The following is a 20,931-nucleotide window of genomic DNA, read 5'->3' on the forward strand; positions in this document are numbered from 1 at the left end:
GCTGATGTGCAGTGAGGAAGGTAGGAGATAGGTCCAGGAGAAATAGGACGACAATTACACTTCTGTTGAAACTGGTCTTGGTTGTGGCAGAAAGAGAGGGGGATGGTTCCCTAGATCCAGCCTAGGAGGTCAGGTTATGGTTCCTCATCCCAGGTAAAGGCTGCAGCATAATGCAGGAGATCCAGCCCATTTCAGAATGTTTTGATCAATTCCTGTCAATAAATGCTGGATCCTGCCATTAAACATAACAGACTTGTGCTCCAGTCTGTTTGATGGGCACAGACCGCGTTTGGAAAAACAGAATTCCCCCTTATGGCCTGAAGCGCCTCTGAACACCTAAGCACAGTTAGATAAATGCAGCAACACCTGAGTGAAACTATGATGATGAGTCACAACTTGAATCCACATGGACCACCCTATGAACCACCCTATAGATTCACACTCTTGCAACCGAGCACAACCGACAGAGAATCCTGCTACCCGTCCACCTGAAGTCCTCTAGTGCCTCATCCTGAGCAAGAAGCGCTACATAAATCCTACTGCACCTACAAAACTATAATCTTTGGAGGGTTCAGGTATAAATGTTTACCCATGAAAGGGACTGGTCAACAGGATTAGCCCCCTTAATCTTACACACTCCTATTTATTGGGAGAAGCAGCTCTTTGCATTCTTCCATCAGCTCCTCTTGGTGTCACCTTATTCCACCACAGAGTTGAAAAAAGGGGGACCCCAACACAGCTAGTGTACTTGCTATACGTAGGGCTGAAATAGTTTTAGGTAAGAAGTTTATAGCAAGCATCTAATATATGAGCCAAATAATTTTAGGTGAACACTAATCAGACAATAGTAACCATATGCTAAAAAGAAAATGATTTAAACTAATGTATAAATATGTATCTGTAAGAATAATAACTCTTAGACAAAATTAAAAAATATGAATTTATTTACAAAATTACATAATAGTTTTGGTCTTTTTTTGCTTATTTTATAATTTAGCATATGGTTACTATTGTCTGATTAGTGTTCACCTAAAATTAGTTGGCTCATATATTAGATGCTTGCTATAAACTTCTTACCTAAAACCTTATTCCACCACCCCATGTTTCCTATGTAACCTTAATTCAAGGCCGTCCCCAGGCCCTTCAGTGCCCCTCCATTCCACCCCCACCCATCTGGCGCTGTGCCTTAGCTCTCAGCTTTAAACCATGTGTTCCCCTCAGTGCCCCCCTCATGCCACCTCCACCCACCTCTTGCTTGTTCTATCCTCTTTGCTGTGCTCATTTTCTCAACTGTTCCCTTCAGTGCCACCCTCATGTTCCCCCTTTTCTTATTCTTTGCTTCACCCATTCTCCCACATTGGCTTTAACTGTATGCAGTCTCCCACCCTTTCCCATCAACACCACTCCATCTCAACCAACACCCATTCTTTGCTTCACCCCTTCCCCCATATTTGCTTCAGCTGTACAGTCTCCCACCCATTCCCATCAATACCACTCCATCCACCCATCTTTTACTCCACCCATTATCCCACATTTGCTTCAGTCATAGTCAGTCTCCCACCCATTTCCATCAATACCCCTCAATTCCAACCAACACCCATTCTTTGCTTCACCCCTTCTCCTGCCTGTTGCCTTCGGTTGTATGACGTTTCAACGCATGCTTTAACCACGCATGCCTTTACAACGCAGGTATTACAACGCAAGTCGTTACAACGACTTGCGTTGTGGGGCGCTGGATAGTGGAATAGTTTAATTTTCTATTCCAACTCCAGTCCCCGTGGATAGTAGGGAAGGTGTTGGATAGAAAATTAAACTATTCCCTATCCAACAGCGTCCTCCAGCGAAAGTCGTTGTAACGACTTTCGTTGTAATTCCTGCGTTGTAATGGTAGTGCGTGGTACAAGTTTCGTTTTAAACGATGTTCCCTGTTGCCTTCAGACCCTCATGCCACATCTCACCCATCTCATATGTCTTGTCCATCTTCTGGATGAACTGTTTGGCGTCGGCTATATCTGCAGCTTGCGTGACCTCTGACATTGAGGCATTCTGAAGGCCGTAAGTGATGTTGTCTTTGATTGACCCAGTGAAGAGGACGGGCTCCTGCCCCACCAGCGAGATCTGGGAAGAGCAAAAAAGAGAAGAATATGAATGTGATAGCGTCTTTATGAGACGTGTCAACGTTTGACGCTTGTAGAACTCAAGCACAATACAACCCCTGTGCATTATCTTGTTAATATTAATAAAGTTGATGTCAATATGAATAACAATACATTCATGTATAAGAACAAAATTGCCTCTTCATTAACAAATTCTCCCATCATGAACTCCACATCAACCCCGACTCTGAAATACATAGTTAGGCAGGCCAAGAACCCTATGACCGAGGTACCTGATTGACAATTCACAGGTGGGGTGGCACGTAGTAGGCAGACAAACTGCACGAACAGGAAACCCCTGAGCAATCCCACAGAATAATGCAGTGACACCACAATGGTCCGGGGAGAAGGGCCTCAATAAAGCACACAGAGCCGAAGGGTACGCCCATTCCCAAAGGACAATAAAGTAAAATGCCACATAATGTAACCAAAAGGGGGTGGTGATGGACGGAGCATCTGAACCAATCAAACACTCACACCCAGTTAACTGATCTGGGTTGAATCCATCACCGTTCTTTAGCCCACTCTGCCACACCAGTTCAGACATGGCCATATGCAAATCAGTCTTGACCCTGTGCCTCATGGGAACAGTCCAGCCCGAACTGCCAAGCCATGCCTTCCCTGGACCGGAAACAAGCTTCCTAGGACCGGTTTCTGGCATTTCAGCCGTCTTCAGCCAGGCTTGCTTGAATCCAGTGGCAAAGTGAGCAAGGGACTCACGTCTCAGCATACCCTGACAACTTATGGCAAACAAAGCAGTACAAAAGGGGGTGGTGATGGACAGAGCATCTGAACCAATCAAACACTCACACCCAGTTAACAGATCTGGGTTTAATCCATCACCGTTCTTTAGCCCACTCTGCCACCCCAGTTCAGACATGGCCATATGCAAATCAGTCTGACCCTGCGCCTCATGGGAACAGTCCAGCTCGAACTGCCAAGCCATGCCTTCCCTGGACCGAAAACAAGCTTCCGAGGACCGGTTTCTGGCATGTCAGCCATCTTCAGCCCGGCTTGCTTGAATCCAGTGGCAAAGTGAGCTAGGGACTCACAGTCGCACCGAGAACAATAATGGTCTTAATATGGCTTGGTGATCGATACGTTGCGGGGCAGATTCACAAGCCTCCTGTGCCACCAGTATGTCACTTTACGTGACGTACTGGTGGCGCAGGGGGCTCCTCTGTATTTACAAGGAGAGGAAAAGCCACCCTACGTGACTTTTTCTCTCCTTGTAAATACGACCCCTTCACACGCAGCACTTTGCGGGGGAGGGGCGTTCCATGGATGTTGCTGTGGATGTTCCCATGCTACACACATGGAACATGACACATCTCCAGATTTATGAGAAATCGTAAATCTGGAGATGCGTCTGAATGCTATGCCACCCTAGAGGTGGCGTAGCGAGACGCAACGAGGAGAAATGCTTTAATTTCTCCTCGTTTTTTCCTCTTTCAATGCGTGCTGCATTCTGCAGCCCACATTGAAAGAGGAAAAAGCCTTTAGTGATTGCTTTTGTGCAGGAAGGTGCCCCTTCCTGCACAAAAACAATCTCCCCATGGCGCAGGCATCCTTGCACCATGGTGCAAGGGTGCCCGCGCCAGTGCTAGGCAGCTGTTTGTGCGCCAGTGCAGGTGTGGTAAATAAATAATTAATTACCGGTACTATTTTTTAATACATTGAATAAAACAGATAGCTCAATAAATAAGAGACAGGATTCGAGGTATCTGAGTCTAACAGGCTTTAATCAGGCATAAGGGAAGGGACAGGAACGGGATAGCCTGCACGGAAATAGAATGGGTGGCAGCTGCCATGCCTAATCGACAGTGCAGCATTTATATAGTATAATACATTACATTACATTACATACAGTAGGCGTAGCAGTAGGCGTAACTCGTAGCAGTCGCGAAAGATAAGACAAAATGGGTGTAACAAGAAGGCGTGTACAGGGCGTATACATAGACATGTGATGTGAAACGTCATAGAGATGTCATGAATGGGCGGAAACATGGAGGGGGCTACCTGAGAGCAGCTGGGACCTTTAACCTAGTGGTGCGCGCAAACGGGCAATGACGTGTTACCAGGGAGAACTGGGGGCTATGACTTCTGCACTAGAAGAGGAGACTAAAGTCTACGGTGTCAGGACGACATGTACCTATGGCATATCTGGTATCTTGTGTTTGGAGTACATGTTGATAGAATCCAAAAGTTATCAGGGCAAAGGCTACTTGACACTAAGACTGGTGCGTGCATTATTCTACATGTATTGCGTGTGCGAGGAATATTCTATGAATATTAATACAGTATTTCTCTTGCATGGAGACAGAAAGGCTAGACCCTGGCTGAAACTATTGATGCGATTCAGTAGCTTAGGAATGCAGAGAAGGAGGGCTGAACTGATAACTAGAAGCATAACATACTCTTGGCAGACAGGCAGGCAGAGCCGGGCCGGGCACTGTGCGGCAGGAAGTAAGCGAAGGGTCAGGGATGCAGGTGGGGGCTGCATCGCTCCTCGGAGAGGGTTCAGGAGACTGGAGCTTGAATCTGGTGTCCGGGCCCTTTTGAGGCCTAGGAACGGGGACAATGCGGTGAATTAACGTGCACACTGTGAAACATGGCAACATAGGCCTAATACTCGTTGCTTTCACGAGAACTGGAAACTGGCATACTAGAGTTGGACACAACTATAATTGCGTCTTTAATCGATCATAGGGAATACATATGCATATCGATCATGCACATATAACATAGAGTGGGGAACACGTAGGCACATACAACATGGCAAAATTTACTTTTCAACATTCCCTCCTTGTGCCCTACGTTTCCATCAGGAAACATCAATATTCATGATACCATCTATCTGTTCATATAGCATCATTTGCTCGTCTCGAATTGTCTTGGAACGGGATTTAGGACTAGGAATACAGGATGTAGCACACATGCCGCAAATCGCAGGGCCACATTGTAAACAGAGGCAGCAACTGAATATGATCATTACTGCTATACCTAGGAATGACAATACTTTCCATCCCCAGGCAGATATGATACTCCAGAGCCAACCGGACCATGTCCAGGTGCCTGGATTCTGGTGTAACTGATGGGCAATTTTATGAAGTCTGGTTATAGCTGAATAAACAGACGGCGCGTTATTAGGAATGAAAATGCAGCAACTAGATCCGATGACTCTACAAGCTCCTCCTCTATCGGCCAGTATGATGTCAAGAACGAGACGATTCTGGAGCACGACAAATCTAATGGCAGATTGCTCTTCGGTTAAGTTACCTAGAGCGGAAGTAGTCTCATTCACTACTGCTTCAAGGGTTCTGGTTAACCTACGTATTAACTTACTATTCTGGACAGGGCCTATAAAGAAAAAGAAACCTTTATTGAAATCTTGATATTGTTCTAGAGTAGTTTCAGTTTGATCGACAATTGGGGACTCAGTCTCCCTTCTATGTCTAACGTGTACTAGATGTGTGTTTCTGTGATAATCAGATGGGGCTAGAAAAACTGGTGGCAGTAGGAAGGCAATGTAACATGTTCCATCCCAATCGAGGGGCAGACGGATATATGCGGTTTGACCACAAACAAAATAAGAATGACGTGAGGCTTTGAAAATAGATTTCCCACTGTCACTATACTCGACCACAGTAGTACAATCACTGTGTCCTAGATGTACTGAACCATTCTTTCTGACACATAATTCGCCTTTGACTGGTAGTACTGAAATGGCAGGCAAATCTGGAGTAGTATCGGACTGAACATTCAAAACCATGAAATTCGAGGAATAATTACCTAAATCATATACTTCATTTTCTAGATCTAACCCTGTTCTATGGGAAAGACCTTGCTTGTCTGGGAAACATGTTTGATTCAGAAGGGACATATCAGTTGAGGATGACGTTAACATGGACCATGCTCCACACGAACCATTATGTGAAAATGGATAAGGAAAGAGTGGCAGAACTCCCTTCGGTGTCTGGAAAGGGGGGAGTCGACCACACACCCAACAATTAGTGGCATTGCTGGTCTGGTGTGAATAGTGTAACATTCTGATAAATGTGTTATTACGCATAGCAAGACGATAGGATAACTCGTGAGGAGGCAGGTCACTAAATGTGTGCTCTACTGTAACATTAGGAAACCTATGTACATGTGAAATAGGAAAACATAAATGAAAAGCATAACTTGTGCAGGTAACCATAAGACTCAAGAACAATAAAAAGAATAGAACGATAATACATCTTTTAGAGTTTTGACTAACTCTCTCACTATGTGGGTCTGTCTCATACATGTCAGGAACCTGTCTAACCGTTTCACCCGAGAGGGACTTAGACAATTAAACTGGCTGACTTATTTTACTAGACCGGAGTTTTGCTTTATACTCCTGCTGCGGAGTTTTCTCTAACAGGGGAAGTTTAGAGTCTGTGTCTGGACAGTCCTTAAGAACGGGGCAGTCTTTGATAAATGTCTTTGGCCGTAATCCATGGAATTTCTTGATATGGCTGGTATGCACCCAGCCCTTGCGTCCCTCGAGCTTGACGGCGGTCCTTGTTGTTAATAACACCAGCTGGGGTTCTTCCAACGGGGCTCCAGCGGACTTGAACGATCAAAATTGCGCACCAGGACGAAATCCCCTGGAACGACTTCATGCAGTTTCACCTCAGTGTTGTCTGGAAATGCAGCGGCAACCTGTGAACGACAAGAGTGTAGGGCAGACATCAAGGAAGCTAGGTAATCTGTCAACATATTACTGGAAACGTCTGTAATCTTTCGGGGCATAGGTGTACCCCACATATTAGGAGGACGGCCGAATACGACCTCGTACGGGGACAGACCTGATCTGGAATGTGCAACCATTCTCATATAAAAAAGGGCAACTGGCAGGGCTACCAACCAATCTACACCTTTCTCTGCGCATACTTTTGCAATGCGGATTTTCAAAGTCTGGTTATGTCTCTCAACTAGACCAGCTGCTTCCGGGTGCCGTACACAATGGAACTTCCACTGGTACCCTAACAGAAGGGAAACTTGTTTCATGAGTTCAGATGAGAATGGCTGGCCGTTGTCTGAATACACGACCCTTGGTAAACCATAGCGGGGGAAAAACTCACGAACCAACTGCCTGGCAGTGGTCGCGGCAGTGTAATCTGGAACAGGATATGCTTCTGTCCATCTGGACAAAGCACATACAACTACGAGGACATACTTGAAACCTCGACATCTCTCCATCTGAATATAATCCATCTGGAGGACTTCAAAAGGGTGGTCAGGAGGATGGAATCCACCTTGTTCCACCGGGACACTTTTACCTGGATTGAACTGACAACAGATCATGCAGGTACGGACTTTCTGCTTGGCTGCTGCTCGTAAATGCTTGTTGAACCAAAGGTTCTGGATACTGTCTAACATGGCCTTTTCTCCTAAATGTGCTGGACTATGTGCGGTATTAATAATGACTTGAACCATAGAGTCGGGGAGAAACCATGTGGCTTTTCCCTTCGTCAACCATCCCTGATCTGTCTGGACCCCTCCTTGTTCGGACCATTTCTTGATTTCATCGGGAGTAGCATGTGACTGTATGTCTATGACATCCTGTGTAGGGTCCTTAACTGTCATACAAGTAGTCTGATCTGGAATGAGTGTCTGTGTCGTGTTAACTGGAATGTCTGAAGTCTGAGCTGTAAGCTTGGCTGTTCGATCTGCCAGGTCGTTACCCTGGGAAATGATATCAGTGACTTTCGTATGTGCCTTGCACTTCATAATGGCAATAGCTGTCGGTAAATGTATTACATCTAACAGAGCTTGAATGAGGAGACCATGCTGAATTTTGGTTCCATGAGAAGTCATGAAACCTCTTTCTTGCCAGAGCACTCCAAAGTCGTGTACGACTCCGAATGCATAACGTGAATCTGTATATATGTTAACTTTCAGGTTCTTGGCACGTATACAGGCTTGGGTCAGAGCGACTAGCTCTGCTGCTTGAACAGACAGGGTATCAATACGGTGTGTTTCTATAACTTCAGTGTCTGTAGTCACTGCATACGTGGCTACTAGTTCTCCTGTACTTGTTCTCATACATGAACCATCCACATAAAGTGTCAGGTCAGGATCAGGTAATGCAATATCTGTCAAGTCTTGTCTTGGCTTTGTCATGGTGTTAACGACTTCCACACAGTCATGTGTGGCAGGATTTGAAGTAACTGACGGTAACAGTGTAGCGGGATTTAAAACGTTGCAGCGTCTGATTTCTATGTGTGGCTGAAACAGTGTCAGTTCATAACCTGTTAAACGCGCAATCGTCAAGTGCTGAGTCTGTGTTCGGTTTAAAAGAACTTCCACGGAGTGTGGAACTTGTACTTTCAGGGAGTGTCCTAACACTATGGAATCACTCTGTCTGATAGCTAGTGCTGTGGCTGCAACTGACTTGAGGCACGCAGGCAGAGCCTGGGCCACTGGATCTAATGTGCTAGAAAAATAAGCACAGGGCTTGTATTGTCCTGCTTGATCTTGTGTGAGAACAGATAATGCAGTACCTTCGCGTTCTGTGACAAAAAGTGTAAAAGGCTTACTGTAGTTCGGTGTTGCTAGAACAGGAGCTTGGCATAAAGCTTTCTTTAATTCATTAAAAACAAGTGTATGTTCTTGGATCCAAGGGAGGACAGTCGATGTGGCTGCCTCCTGTGTCGTTAACTGTATCAGTGGCTTGGCTAGAAATGCATACTGAGGAATCCATTGTCTACAGTAAGAAGTGAGGCCGATAAAAGCTCGTACCTCCTTCTGAGTCTTGGGCTGTGGAAGATGTGCTATTACCTGGATACGGTCAGGTGTCAACTGCCTACCCCTCTTGGACAGTAAGTGTCCCAAGTAGACCACTTGCTGGACACAGAATTGCAATTTGGAAGGGGACACCTTGTGCCCCATCTCGGCCAGGAAATACAGAACTGTAAGTGACGCACGCTCGCAGTCACGTTCAGAACGGGCTGTGATCAGTAGATCATCGACATACTGGAGCAGGGCAGTGTCAGTTGGCATGTGAATATTGTCTAGTTGTCTTTTAAGTGCTTGACTGTAAATGCTAGGACTTTCTGTGAAACCTTGAGGTGCTCGTGTAAATTTATAGCTTTTTCCATTTAAACAGAATCCGAAAAGGAACTGGCTGTCTGGATGAATGGGGACACTGAAAAATGCGTTCTTGAGATCGATAACTGAAAAGAATGTGGCTTCAGAATCAATGGCTGTCAATAGGGAAGAAATATCTGGGAATACTGGGTACTGGGGTATGATACATTTATTAAGTTCTCGAAGGTCAATCACTAATCGATAAACTGGAGGTGCATTTGGGTCAGTACGTTTCAGGACTGGAATGATAGGAGAATTACATACATTGGAGTCAGTTTCTACAACCACTCCTTGAACAATAAGCTCGTCAATAATTTTGGATAAGGCTGCTACAGCCTCAGGTGGCAATTTGTACTGTCTGATTCGTGGTAATACAACACCTTGCTTCAGAGTCACACGATGGGGTGTGATATGCATACAACCTACATCAGTTGGACCTTGCGCCCATAAATGCTGTGGTACATTCAATAATCTTGGATCAAATTCACGTAATACATAATGACCTTTAAAATCTCGGAGGAACAGGCGGACCCCTTCTGGGGAGCAGCATATAACTGCTCCTAATTCTTTTAACGTCTTAATGCCTAACAAATTTTCTGGACATGACTTTGTTAGTAACAAATCTGTAGTTCGGGACAATGGACCAATTTCTAGAGTAACTGGTTTCGATATCTCATTAACAATAGGCTTTCCTGAAAATCCAAGGGAAACATTTCTTGAGCCTGAGAGCGGAGCCCCTGGAACCTCGTCATGACTGATGGTAGTCCTACTTGCCCCTGTATCAATCAGAAACTTTCTGTCTTTCCCTAATACTTGACTATGTACATAGGGACCCTCTTGATCTACAGGAATCTCGATGAGAGGCAAGCCTACCTCCCTCTCTAGGCTGTTTCATGAATACTGCTGGTAATCTGGATACTCTGACTGTGCATACTGGTACATCTGCTGTGTAACATGCTGTGTTGCAGCTATAGGCTGCGGTACTGTAACTGTCTGTTGTGCGTTCTGCGGTGGCTGGGAAGTCTGTGAAACTTGTTCTTGTCTAGGCGGACGCGGTCTCTCTTTGGTCTTACCAGTAGCTATGTTATGTTTCAGAACTGCACATTCGTTTATAAAATGACCTGGCTGTTTACAATAATTGCAAGTCCCTTTAACGGGAGCTGCAGGATGACTGACTTGATTCGGACCCCTCTTCTGACTGTCTTGTGGAACAGACTGTGCAACTAATACTTTCATTTTCGTGTCTTTCATACGTCTCCTTTCGTGTTCCTGCTCTTCCCTGATTCTGTTCTGGTGATACTGGAGCATCTGGAGCATCTGTGACGGAGTATTAGCTTGCCAAGTGCTTTCGACTTTCAGTACTCGATTTTTAACTTGTGGGCTTGAATTCTCGACTAGTTTGGTAACAAAAAGATGAGGGTACGATTCACTACTTGTTTTCAGACCACTATTAATAATAAAACATTTTTCAAATCTAGAATAAAAGTCACTAGTATCTTCATCTTGTTTCTGTTTACAGGCTGAGATGGCATCCCAGTCTTCCTTTTTCGTGGCTAGTAATCTTGGCAAAACTTGTATTAATAGTTCGGGCAAAGCTTTAGCTTTATCCCCAAGACCGGTACCTGGTACTCGTGAATTATCTTCAGCTTCTAGAGCTGTCCAATCTATCTTTTTCTCTCCCACCTCCCATTCTTTTTCCTTGAGTTTTTCATATATGCCCGCAGGCAACAGAACTTTTAACATTTTAATGATATCAGGATACGTGTATTCTCCCATACGGAGCATGTCCTTTAATTCACGGTGAAACCCTGCTGGATCTTTATCATGACAGGGAATTAATTTCTTCATTTCTAAGAGTTCCATTTTTGTGATAGGGGTGTAAACAAATACTCGTTCTAGACCACCACCCTCTTTCTTGACTGGATGTACTTCTCGTAACGGATTCTGTCTGTCTATGTAGAAGGATTTCCTTACTGGGGGTGGAACGGGAACAAAATGCGGATTCAGAAACGTTCGGTATTTGTGGCGCTGTTCTAGAATGACGCTAATTAAATCGGTACCTAGACCTTTCCATCTGTATTGGAGTAACTCGTTCAATACATCATGTAGAGGACCTGGATCAGAATGCTGAACCTCATACAATGTGATGAGGTGCTGGATCATATACATACCCACCAGTCGCTGCTCGGCTGGGGGCAGTTTCAGAAACATTTGTGCCACGATTTCATCTGGAAAAGTGGTAGAATCAGTAGTCCACCGGACTGCCGATCGGGCTAGTTCTTGTTCATGCATTGTACTAAGCTCACTATAACCTATTCGCGATTTCAGAATATGATCGGTAGCTTGGAATACTTGCTCAAGAGAACACTGTTCTTGTGCTGGAGGAGGAACTGCTTTCTTGTAATCTGGACGTGAATGTCTGTCGGAAAGTCTAGTTCTACCTACATACGCTATTCTGGAGGGATTCTCGTCGTCTACCTCTTCAGTAGAAGAGTCGTCTTCTTTCTCGGTTGCTTGTTTTGCTTCTCGTTTCTCGTGTATCTTTATAATTTCCCTACGAATTTTCTTGTACATACTCTCTATACAATTTTGTGTCTTGTGTCTTCCCTCGGCTATATTGTCACTCCACCTGGTCAGGACTTTCATTTCTTCTTGATCTTTTTCTGGACAATCCTGCTCTCGTATTAAACAGTTAATCAAAAACTTTAAAAGCATGAGCTGAGTCTCGACTTTTCTCTGAACCATGGCTTCGTGAACACTTTCTGGATTCACTCCGGTACGGATAAAACGATATATTCTGTCTAGATGTTCTCTCATATCGGGCAGGGTGTCCAAATAGTCGGTCACCCGTCTTAAACGTAATGAATATATGACCATGTTATCATCGCCTGGAACTGGATCATAACGACATTCGGTAAGTGCTCGCTTGATATCGACGTATGTATTCACCTTTGGCGTACGCTGTAACGCTAGTTCATGTAGCGTCAGACGTCTGGGTTGAGGCGGGGTACGAGGAGAATCTCCCCCCGCGGCTCCTAAACTAGAGTCGTCGGTATATACTGTACGTGCTGGTAAAGTGACTGGTAAAGCGGGTACATGTACTGCGGACTGGGCCGGGGGTGCTGTAACAGGTGCTGTAACATTAACGGGACCCACGGGACCAGTGGCTGGAGGAGCAGGAATTACATTATTAACGGGAGCAGGCAGAATAGGATTTGTATATTCTGGGACTGTATCGTCCAAATAGGACGAGAGAAAAATATCAGCTGCGGTTGGTTTGTGACGTAGCTTAATCGGGACTAATGGTGGCGGAAAATTACTGGATGTTTCCGGGGTTGCCTTCGGCAAGCCCTCGTCAAGAAGAGGATACATACCCTTAATAAGGGCATTCCTCTGTCTGTCTGACTGTTCTGCTTTAACTCGTTCACCTTCTTCGATTAATTCCTTTTCCTGGGCTTTTCCTGCGGATTCCCTACTTAACTCTGTTTTTCTGATTTCTTTTTCGGTTCTTCTATGAGATTCTTTGCGCCATAACTCGATGGCATCTTTCTGGGACTGTCTGGCTTTCTTTTTCCTTAATGCCTCTTCTACTCGCATGATGCACTCGGCATCCCATGTACCTGATATGGGCCATCTATATTTCTCTTCCAATTCCTTGGTATAGTCCACCCATAAGTCTAAATACAATATGGCACTTAAGCCATGCTTATGATACATAAAATGTCCTGGACTGTCCCTAGGCGGGACAGGAACTGCTTCCTCGAGTAACCCTTTTCTGGTCTTTAACTGACGTAACTTGGAAAACAGAGGCATTCTAGACTTGAATCCGAACACAATACAATACACAATAAACACAATAATGAATAGAAAAACAAATCACTCATACCACGACATTAAAATACATTGATAACATTAATAACAGTTCGGACAGAATATTACCTGATATACTGGGAACAGAACACATGAATTTCTCGAGAACGAAACTTACTAGAATTACTAGATGCACTGCTAAAACAGTACGAAACATACCGGTCCCATAAAGAGACACGTCAGGACCCGTATTCACCTAGGTGAACACTTCGGACTGAATCTGTGTACCCAAACCCACTGGACCAGAGACAAATTAATTGACCCTGTCTAGATACTACCCCAGCAACGGTACTCACCGGGCAGCAAGAACGGAAGGCCTCGGACTGGACTGGACTGCTACGACGTCGGACTACGAACTTCGGACTTCAGTTACAGGTGGGCCTCCGGATACCTCGGACCTTGTACTCTCGGCTTGGGCTCTGGTCGGGACTCGCTCGCCGCGTTCGTCTGGATGCTGGACCGCAACCTCCGTCTCCTCCATGGGCCTGAGGGATACTTGAAGCAGAAATATCTGCACGTGCACGGTATGGTTCCGTCACGGCTGCAGAGGGTCAGGGGGCCTGCGTGGCTTCGCCGGCGCGTGGGGAAAGGGCAAGTCCCTGTTCGGGCGCCATTATGTGGTAAATAAATAATTAATTACCGGTACTATTTTTGAATACATTGAATAAAACAGATAGCTCAATAAATAAGAGACAGGATTCGAGGTATCTGAGTCTAACAGGCTTTAATCAGGCATAAGGGAAGGGACAGGAACGGGATAGCCTGCACGGAAATAGAATGGGTGGCAGCTGCCATGCCTAATCGACAGTGCAGCATTTATATAGTATAATACATTACATTACATTACATACAGTAGGCGTAGCAGTAGGCGTAACTCGTAGCAGTCGCGAAAGATAAGACAAAATGGGTGTAACAAGAAGGCGTGTACAGGGCGTATACATAGACATGTGATGTGAAACGTCATAGAGATGTCATGAATGGGCGGAAACATGGAGGGGGCTACCTGAGAGCAGCTGGGACCTTTAACCTAGTGGTGCGCGCAAACGGGCAATGACGTGTTACCAGGGAGAACTGGGGGCTATGACTTCTGCACTAGAAGAGGAGACTAAAGTCTACGGTGTCAGGACGACATGTACCTATGGCATATCTGGTATCTTGTGTTTGGAGTACATGTTGATAGAATCCAAAAGTTATCAGGGCAAAGGCTACTTGACACTAAGACTGGTGCATGCATTATTCTACATGTATTGCGTGTGCGAGGAATATTCTATGAATATTAATACAGTATTTCTCTTGCATGGAGACAGAAAGGCTAGACCCTGGCTGAAACTATTGATGCGATTCAGTAGCTTAGGAATGCAGAGAAGGAGGGCTGAACTGATAACTAGAAGCATAACATACTCTTGGCAGACAGGCAGGCAGAGCCAGGCCGGGCCGGGCACTGTGCGGCAGGAAGTAAGCGAAGGGTCAGGGATGCAGGTGGGGGCTGCATCGCTCCTCGGAGAGGGTTCAGGAGACTGGAGCTTGAATCTGGTGTCCGGGCCCTTTTGAGGCCTAGGAACGGGGACAATGCGGTGAATTAACGTGCACACTGTGAAACATGGCAACATAGGCCTAATACTCGTTGCTTTCACGAGAACTGGAAACTGGCATACTAGAGTTGGACACAACTATAATTGCGTCTTTAATCGATCATAGGGAATACATATGCATATCGATCATGCACATATAACATAGAGTGGGAAACACGTAGGCACATACAACATGGTAAAATTTACTTTTCCACACCGGGGAGAGCCTGAAAGTGCCGCAGCGTGGTGCAGTCAATGTGCTTGCGGTGCCACACTCTGGCACTTTCTTGTAGATCTGCCCCTTAGTAATTAAGTCCATAACGATAGGAATTACAGGTGTGTCCACAGGGAGACGTAACAACTACCTAAAAACGTATTTTCTTCTCCAACAAATGTATTCCTACATGAAGGCCCCCAAAATTCAGCCCCATAAAGGGATGCCGATTGTGCCCTATATTTATATACCTCGAGTGCAGGGGATACTGCCTTAGTAATACTATTCCCATGTTTTTAATATTGGTAGAGAGTTTTGAAGCAGAATGGTCTTACGTTTCTGCAGTTGCAGTTGCCAGGTCATTTTGGTATCCAGTGTTATGCCTAGTTAATTAAAATTCTGCACATATTCTAGCTTCTGAAATTTGACAGTTATGTTCTTCTTAAAAGATTTATGTGGGTTAACTGACATATATTTTGTGTTGCTAGAATTTATTTCTAGGCCTTTAGAGTCACAATAAGCACCAAAAGAATGTATTAAGCATTGCAAGCACTTTGGGGGTTTGGGATAATAAAATAGTGTCGTCTGCAAATAAAAGGGCTGGCACTGGCACCCCCTAACTCTGTAATCTCATTTTGCATAGACTCGCACCATATGCAAATATTTGAAATGGATTGTGCGGAGTCTACGGCTAGATGTTGGGCGAGCCGTTTGCATTTAGCAGAATCCCCATTCCTTGTCATTTTATTGCATAAGTAGAGCACTGTCCTATTTCACCTTAGAGTTCATGGCTCTTATGGGGCATCAGTCTGAGTAGTCATGTAGAGGGTTGTCACCAACTTTCTAGATGTCTGGCTGGTATTAATGTTTCCAGTGGTTAGAAAGAAGGTGGTTCTAATGGGAAGCGAAGTATATTAGCTTCAAGTGTGGCCGTGATGCGGAAGTAAGCCTTGATCTGTCTGGGTCAGGTTCAGTACAGGCACCGACTGATCCCTTTGAAGCCTTGGCTCCTGATAGGACATATGCTGGCCAGCCCATGCCTGGTTCCTTTACAGGCACCGGCTGGGATGGTCTAGATCGATTCTTTACAGACGCAGACTGACCCCATGAAGCCTTGGTTCCTGATAGGACATATGCTGGCCAGCCCCGGCCTGGTTCCTTTACAGGCACCGGCTGGGATGGTCTAGTTAAGGTTTCTCCTCCTTCAACCCTTGAAACCACCTGAGGATAAACGTGCTCCTGCACAAGATACATCCAAGTTGTTACCTTTGAATGGAGATACTTGTGGTCGTACTGCTCAATGGGTCGTCCGTCCAGCAGGATCTCCCCAGCCTGTGGCTCGTAGAATCGCTGCAGTAGAGACACGCATGTGGTCTTTCCTCCGCCTGAAGGTCCCACCAGGGCTGTCATTTTACCAGGCTTCAGATCAAAAGAGACGTCCTAAAAAGAGAGATGGACAGAATCAGCCAGTAACACGGAGGACAGATCTGGATCCCTGCGACACTAAACTTCTGAGTCTACATATGAGCCGTTTCAGTACTTCATGAGACCTGCAGGTCAGCATCAGGTTTACAACAATCTCAAACATTTACAGAAATTGGCGCTTCCAGAATTACTTGGGGGTTGGACCAATATACGGCTCCTCCCGCAACCTCATCTTCTGAGCTGGCGGACTTTTGGCTGCCTCGTACCAACACAGACACCCTTGCACTAGGGTGCAAAGGGGCCTGCATTGTAGGCAGGATTTGTTTTTGGGTTCAGGAAGGGAGATCTTCCTGCACAAAACAATCCTGACAGGCATTTTCCTTTCTGTATGTGCTGCATAACACGGCACAAGTAGAAATAGGAAACAACGAGGAGAAATAAAGACATTTCTCTCTTTTATGCCTCACCTGGGGAAGTATAGCATATAGATGCATTCCCAGTTCTGTTACTAATGGTAAATCTGGGAATGCACAAAAATCCAAGGGTGGACGCGTGGGAACACCCATGTTCCACCCATAGGATGCCCCCCCCCCCCAAGGGCACAGTAATGCAACGCAGTGACTCGCGCTGTGTCACTCTAGATGTGTCGAGCCATGCAGGGCCACGCACGGCGTCCTTCCCAGATTGACTCCTAGTGGTCGGCCTGGCTTGATAAATCCCACTTGGGTTTTGCGTCACCCCTCGGCCCCCTAGAGTGGTGGAAGGTCAACGCAAAACCTTGATGAATTTGGCCCCCAATTTTTGTTGTTGACTCTTAGGTCTGAACAGTCAATATTCACACAGAAGTGGGTGTGAGGTCAGAAACAAGAAAGCATATCAGATGAAACTCTGAATGGCCAGTCTGTTCCTAGCTATAAGTAAGATTATTCTATACATTAAATACTGGTAATCATGGAAACCAGAAGTGGCCAGGCTTCATTCGTCCTCCAATGCCTCATTTCTCCCAGAGTGAGACATGTCAGAGGCCTTCAGCAGCTGAGGTGTCCGGGCGAAAACACACTGGAGCTGTGTAACCCCGATGAGGCAATGACAGGGTTGACGCTGCACTTCTAATGAGGCCTAGTCTCTGCGTTGTCCAGGCATTTATATCTCTGTGAAAGAGAATAGGACTTTCATTCTCTCAGTTTGGCTAGAGTACTAGTATATGACAGCTTCAAATGTTTAAAAATGCAAGAATACCCTGGCTCCTCTCGGTGCTGCAGCGTAGCCTCGGTGCATGGGTTTAGAGGCGGAGACACAGGAACACTGGGGTGCATGGGTTTAGGGGCGGTGACACAGGAACACTGGGGTACATGGGTTTAGAGGCAGGGACACAGGAACACAGGGGTACATGGTTTTAGAGGCGGGGACATAGTAACACTGGGGTACATGGGTTTAGAGGCGGGGACACAGGAACACTGGGGTACATGGGTTTAGAGGCAGGGACATAGGAACACTGGGGTACATGGGTTTAGAGGCAGGGACACAGGAACACTGGGGTACATGGGTTTAGAGGCAGGGACACAGGAACAGCGGGGTACATGGTTTTAGAGGCGGGGACACAGGAGCACTGAGTTACATGGGTTTAGAGGCAGGCACACAGGAACAGCGGGGTACATGGGTTTAGAGGTGGGTGACACAGGAACACTGGGGTGCATGGGTTTAGAGGTGGGTGACACAGGAACACTGGGGTGCATGGGTTTAGAGGCAGGGACACAGGAACACTGGGGCACATGGGTTTAGAGGTGGGTGACACAGGAACACTGGGGTACATGGGTTTAGAGGCAGGGACACAGGGACACTGGGGTACATGGGTTTAGAGGCGGGGACACAGGAACACTGGGGTACATGGGTTTAAAGGCGGGGACACAGGAACACTGGGGTACATGGGTTTAGAGGCAGGGACACAGGAACAGCGGGGTACATGGTTTTAGAGGCATGGACACAGGAACACTGAGTTACATGGGTTTAGAGGCAGGCACACAGGAACAGCGGGGTACATGGGTTTAGAGGTGGGTGACACAGGAACACTGGGGTGCATGGGTTTAGAGGCAGGGACACAGGAACACTGGGGTACATGGGTTTAGAGGTGGGTGACACAGGAACACTGGGGTGCATGGGTTTAGAGGCAGGGACACAGGAACACTGGGGTACATGGGTTTAGAGGCAGGGACACAGGAACACTGGGGTACATGGGTTTAGAGGTGGGTGACACAGGAACCCTGGGGTGCATGGGTTTAGAGGCAGGGACACAGGGACACTGGGGTACATGGGTTTAGAGGCGGGGACACAGGAACACTTGGGTACATGGGTTTAAAGGCGGGGACACAGGAACACTGGGGTACATGGGTTTAGAGGCAGGGACACAGGAACAGCGGGGTACATGGTTTTAGAGGCATGGACACAGGAACACTGGGGTACATGGGTTTAGAGGCAGGGGACACAGGAACACTGGGGTACATGGGTTTAGAGGTGGGTGACACAGGAACCCTGGAGTGCATGGGTTTAGAGGCAGGGACACAGGAACAGCGGGGTACATGGTTTTAGAGGCGGGGACACAGGAGCACTGAGTTACATGGGTTTAGAGGCAGGCAAACAGGAACAGCGGGGTACATGGGTTTAGAGGTGGGTGACACAGGAACACTGGGGTGCATGGGTTTAGAGGCAGGGACACAGGAACACTAGGGTACATGGGTTTAGAGGTGGGTGACACAGGAACACTGGGGTGCATGGGTTTAGAGGCAGGGACACAGGGACACTGGGGTACATGGGTTTAGAGGCGGGGACACAGGAACACTGGGGTACATGGGTTTAAAGGCGGGGACACAGGAACACTGGGGTACATGGGTTTAGAGGCAGGCACACAGGAACAGCGGGGTACATGGGTTTAGAGGTGGGTGACACAGGAACACTGGGGTGCATGGGTTTAGAGGCAGGGACACAGGAACACTGGGGTACATGGGTTTAGAGGTGGGTGACACAGGAACACTGGGGTGCATGGGTTTAGAGGCAGGGACACAGGAACACTGGGGTACATGGGTTTAGAGGCGGGGACACAGGAACAGTGGGGTACATGGGTTTAGAGGCAGGGACACAGGAACACTGGGATACATGGGTTTAGAGGCAGGGACACAGGAACACTGGGGTACATGGGTTTAGAGGCGGGGACACAGGAGCACTGGGGTACATGGGTTTAGAGGCATGGGACACAGGAACACCGAGGTACATTGGTTTAGAGGCAGGGACACTGGAACACTGAGGTACATGGGTTTAGAGGCGGGGACACAGGAGCAGCGGGGTACATGGGTTAGAGGCAGGGACACAGGAACACTGGGGTACATGGGTTAGAGGCAGGGACAAAGGAACACAGGGGTACATGGGTTTAGAGGCAGGGACACAGGAACAGCGGGGTACATGGGTTTAGAGGCAGGGACACTGGAACACTGAGGTACATGGGTTTAGAGGCAGGGACACAGGAACACTGGGGTACATGGGTTTAGAGGCATGGACACAGGAACAGCGGGGTACATGGGTTTAGAGGCAGGGACACAGGAACAGCGGGGTACATGGGTTTAGAGGCAAGGACACAGGAACAGTGGGGTACATGGGTTTAGAGGCATGGACACAGGAACAGCGGGGTACATGGGTTTAGAGGCAGGGACACAGGAACACTGGGGTACATGGGTTTAGAGGCGGGGACACAGGAACAGCGGGGTACATGGGTTTAGAGGCAGGGACACTGGAACACTGAGGTACATGGGTTTAGAGGCGGGGACACAGGAGCACTGGGCTGGCTTAAGTTCTGGATTGCTGAAGCAGGTAAGGTTGGTCTATGTAACCTCAAACTAGTTTTTTTGTGCGTTTTATTTCTCTTTCATTGGGGGCGAGCCACCAGGTGCTACAACATAATCCCACTGATGCGCTCAGGTCCCCGCCACAGTGTGCGTGGAGGCGAAGCCAGGGATGAAAGTCAAAGGGTCCTTTTTGTGACCCTCTGACATCAGGGGCTCACCCAAGATTTTCCTGAGTTCTTACTCCGTGTATGGGCGTGGCATAGCCTGGCCCTCTTAAACGGTTTCTTTTTTTGCGAGTGCAAACTCGAGGTATTGGAGCGCTTTACATGAGCACTGGTTACGTTACGCATGGACACATTGATTTTTTTTTGTGGTTGGCACGGGGAGATTAAGTGATTTGTCCAGATTCACTGGATGTGGAGTCGACCCAAGGTTCGAACCTTGGTTTCCCAGCTCCAAGGTCGGCAGTCCAGCCGTCAGACCACATCCTCTCCCCATTCTATGAGAGGGACAGACGTGTCCTTACCACACTCACTCACCTTGAGCACGTCCTTCCGGGTGGGGTAAGAAAACGTCACCTTGTTGAACCGGATGTGGCCCTGTAGGGTGTCGGGCTTCAGGTGACCCCCAGTGGACACCCCAGGAGTTCGGTCCATGTACTGGAACACCTTCTCCGCTGCCCCTACGGACAGGATCATCTGGCTGTACATGTGCACCATGGACTGCAGGGAGGTGAAGGAGAG

General features: G+C 47.0%; 1 protein-coding gene across 1 annotated transcript in view; it reads right to left on the reverse strand.

Moving 5' to 3' along the window:
* Window positions 1-20,931, reverse strand: part of LOC144752882 (antigen peptide transporter 2-like) — a 104,774-nt gene that overhangs the window by 28,451 nt on the left and 55,392 nt on the right. The window contains exons 7-9 of the mRNA XM_078640710.1: window positions 20,728-20,910; window positions 16,197-16,370; window positions 1,959-2,118 (exon numbers count right to left, since the gene is read on the reverse strand). Coding sequence (XP_078496836.1) covers window positions 1,959-2,118; window positions 16,197-16,370; window positions 20,728-20,910 — 517 coding nt within the window. The remainder of the gene's footprint in view (window positions 1-1,958; window positions 2,119-16,196; window positions 16,371-20,727; window positions 20,911-20,931) is intronic.

The sequence above is a fragment of the Lissotriton helveticus genome, chromosome 5_1 (assembly GCF_964261635.1).
Source record: "Lissotriton helveticus chromosome 5_1, aLisHel1.1, whole genome shotgun sequence".
NCBI classification, from domain to species: domain Eukaryota; kingdom Metazoa; phylum Chordata; class Amphibia; order Caudata; family Salamandridae; genus Lissotriton; species Lissotriton helveticus.